At 43.1% G+C, this 1,164-nt stretch overlaps 1 protein-coding gene across 1 annotated transcript; it reads right to left on the reverse strand.

Annotated features, from left to right (window-relative positions):
• Window positions 1-795, reverse strand: LOC120086669. The gene has a single exon (XM_039043419.1). It carries the CDS (start codon window positions 704-706, stop codon window positions 227-229), a length of 480 nt encoding a protein of 159 aa, XP_038899347.1. The 5' UTR covers window positions 707-795; the 3' UTR covers window positions 1-226.
• Between the last annotated feature and the right edge of the window lie 369 nt (window positions 796-1,164).

Here is a 1,164-nt window from a genome sequence, read left to right on the forward strand (position 1 = left end):
AAATCATAAATGTTATTCTTTTTAGTTTCTATAGCATATTTAGTAATTTATGGGTTTTAAAGAAGATCCCTATGATTGCAGAAAGCACAATACAATAGGGATTTAGAGCTTCTCTATTTCTACTCATAACAACTCTAAAGCCCAAAACCAAGCCCACTCAGAATCACTATCTAGATGGGCTAGAACTGGGCCTCTATACTTCGGCCCAAAATCTCTTAAAGCCCAATCAAAATAGCCCAAACCCGGCCCATTCAGTATCACTGGTCGGACGGGGCGACGAGTGGTACGACGAGTACGACGACGGCGACGATGAAACTGAATATCGGAAAGGCGAAATCGACTTCCTGCTGGAAACCGACCACCGCGATAAACTCTCCAATCCCGAGGAGTAATCCGGTTCGGGATTCCGGCTCAGGCTCTTGGCCGATTTCCGGTTCGGCAAAGGCGATGGGAAGCAACCGGAGGAGACTTGCTCGGGTTGGGAGAACCGCCAGCGGTCGGAGCGGGTTCGAGAAGAGGAGTGAAGAGAGTTTGAAGGATGGAGGAAGTTGGATACAGAAGGAGGAGGTTTCAGCTTTTGATGGTGTTGAGGAGGAGAGTGAGTTGGAGAGTGGCGGAGCCGGTGGTGATTTTTGGGGACGCCGGGTTTGATCTCCCATTTGAAAGGAACGGCAGCCGGTTGCCGGTAAAATTCATCGACGTCCATTGGTAGGAAGCTTAAAGAAATGGAGGTGGGATTTATGTAGGGGAGGAAGCGCAGAGTTCAAAACTGGAAATCTCGGCGAAATCAGAGGCACTGAGATGGGGAATTACAGTGGGCCCTTTTTTGACTTTGAATTTTTGGAATGATTATCCATAAAAACACAAAATGGGCTACCGATGGAGACAAGTTTATTATTCAAATGTAATAATTTGATTAATGCAATTTTTGCTTTTCAATGTCAAATAGCCCCCGCATTTTGAATGTTCTAGATTCATGAAGTTAAAATACTATTTAGTTTTTTTTTTTTTTTTTTTTAAAATCAAGTTTATAAACGCCACTTTTATCTATGGTAAAGAAATGCTAAAATTTCTTGAAGGTTACGGTATTGATTTTAGGTATAGTTAGTTTCTATTGTGTGACTGGTCGTACGCACGGTTTTAGGCATAACTAGCTCCTATAAG

This window comes from Benincasa hispida, chromosome 9 (genome assembly GCF_009727055.1).
Source record: "Benincasa hispida cultivar B227 chromosome 9, ASM972705v1, whole genome shotgun sequence".
Classification (NCBI taxonomy): Eukaryota; Viridiplantae; Streptophyta; class Magnoliopsida; order Cucurbitales; family Cucurbitaceae; genus Benincasa; species Benincasa hispida.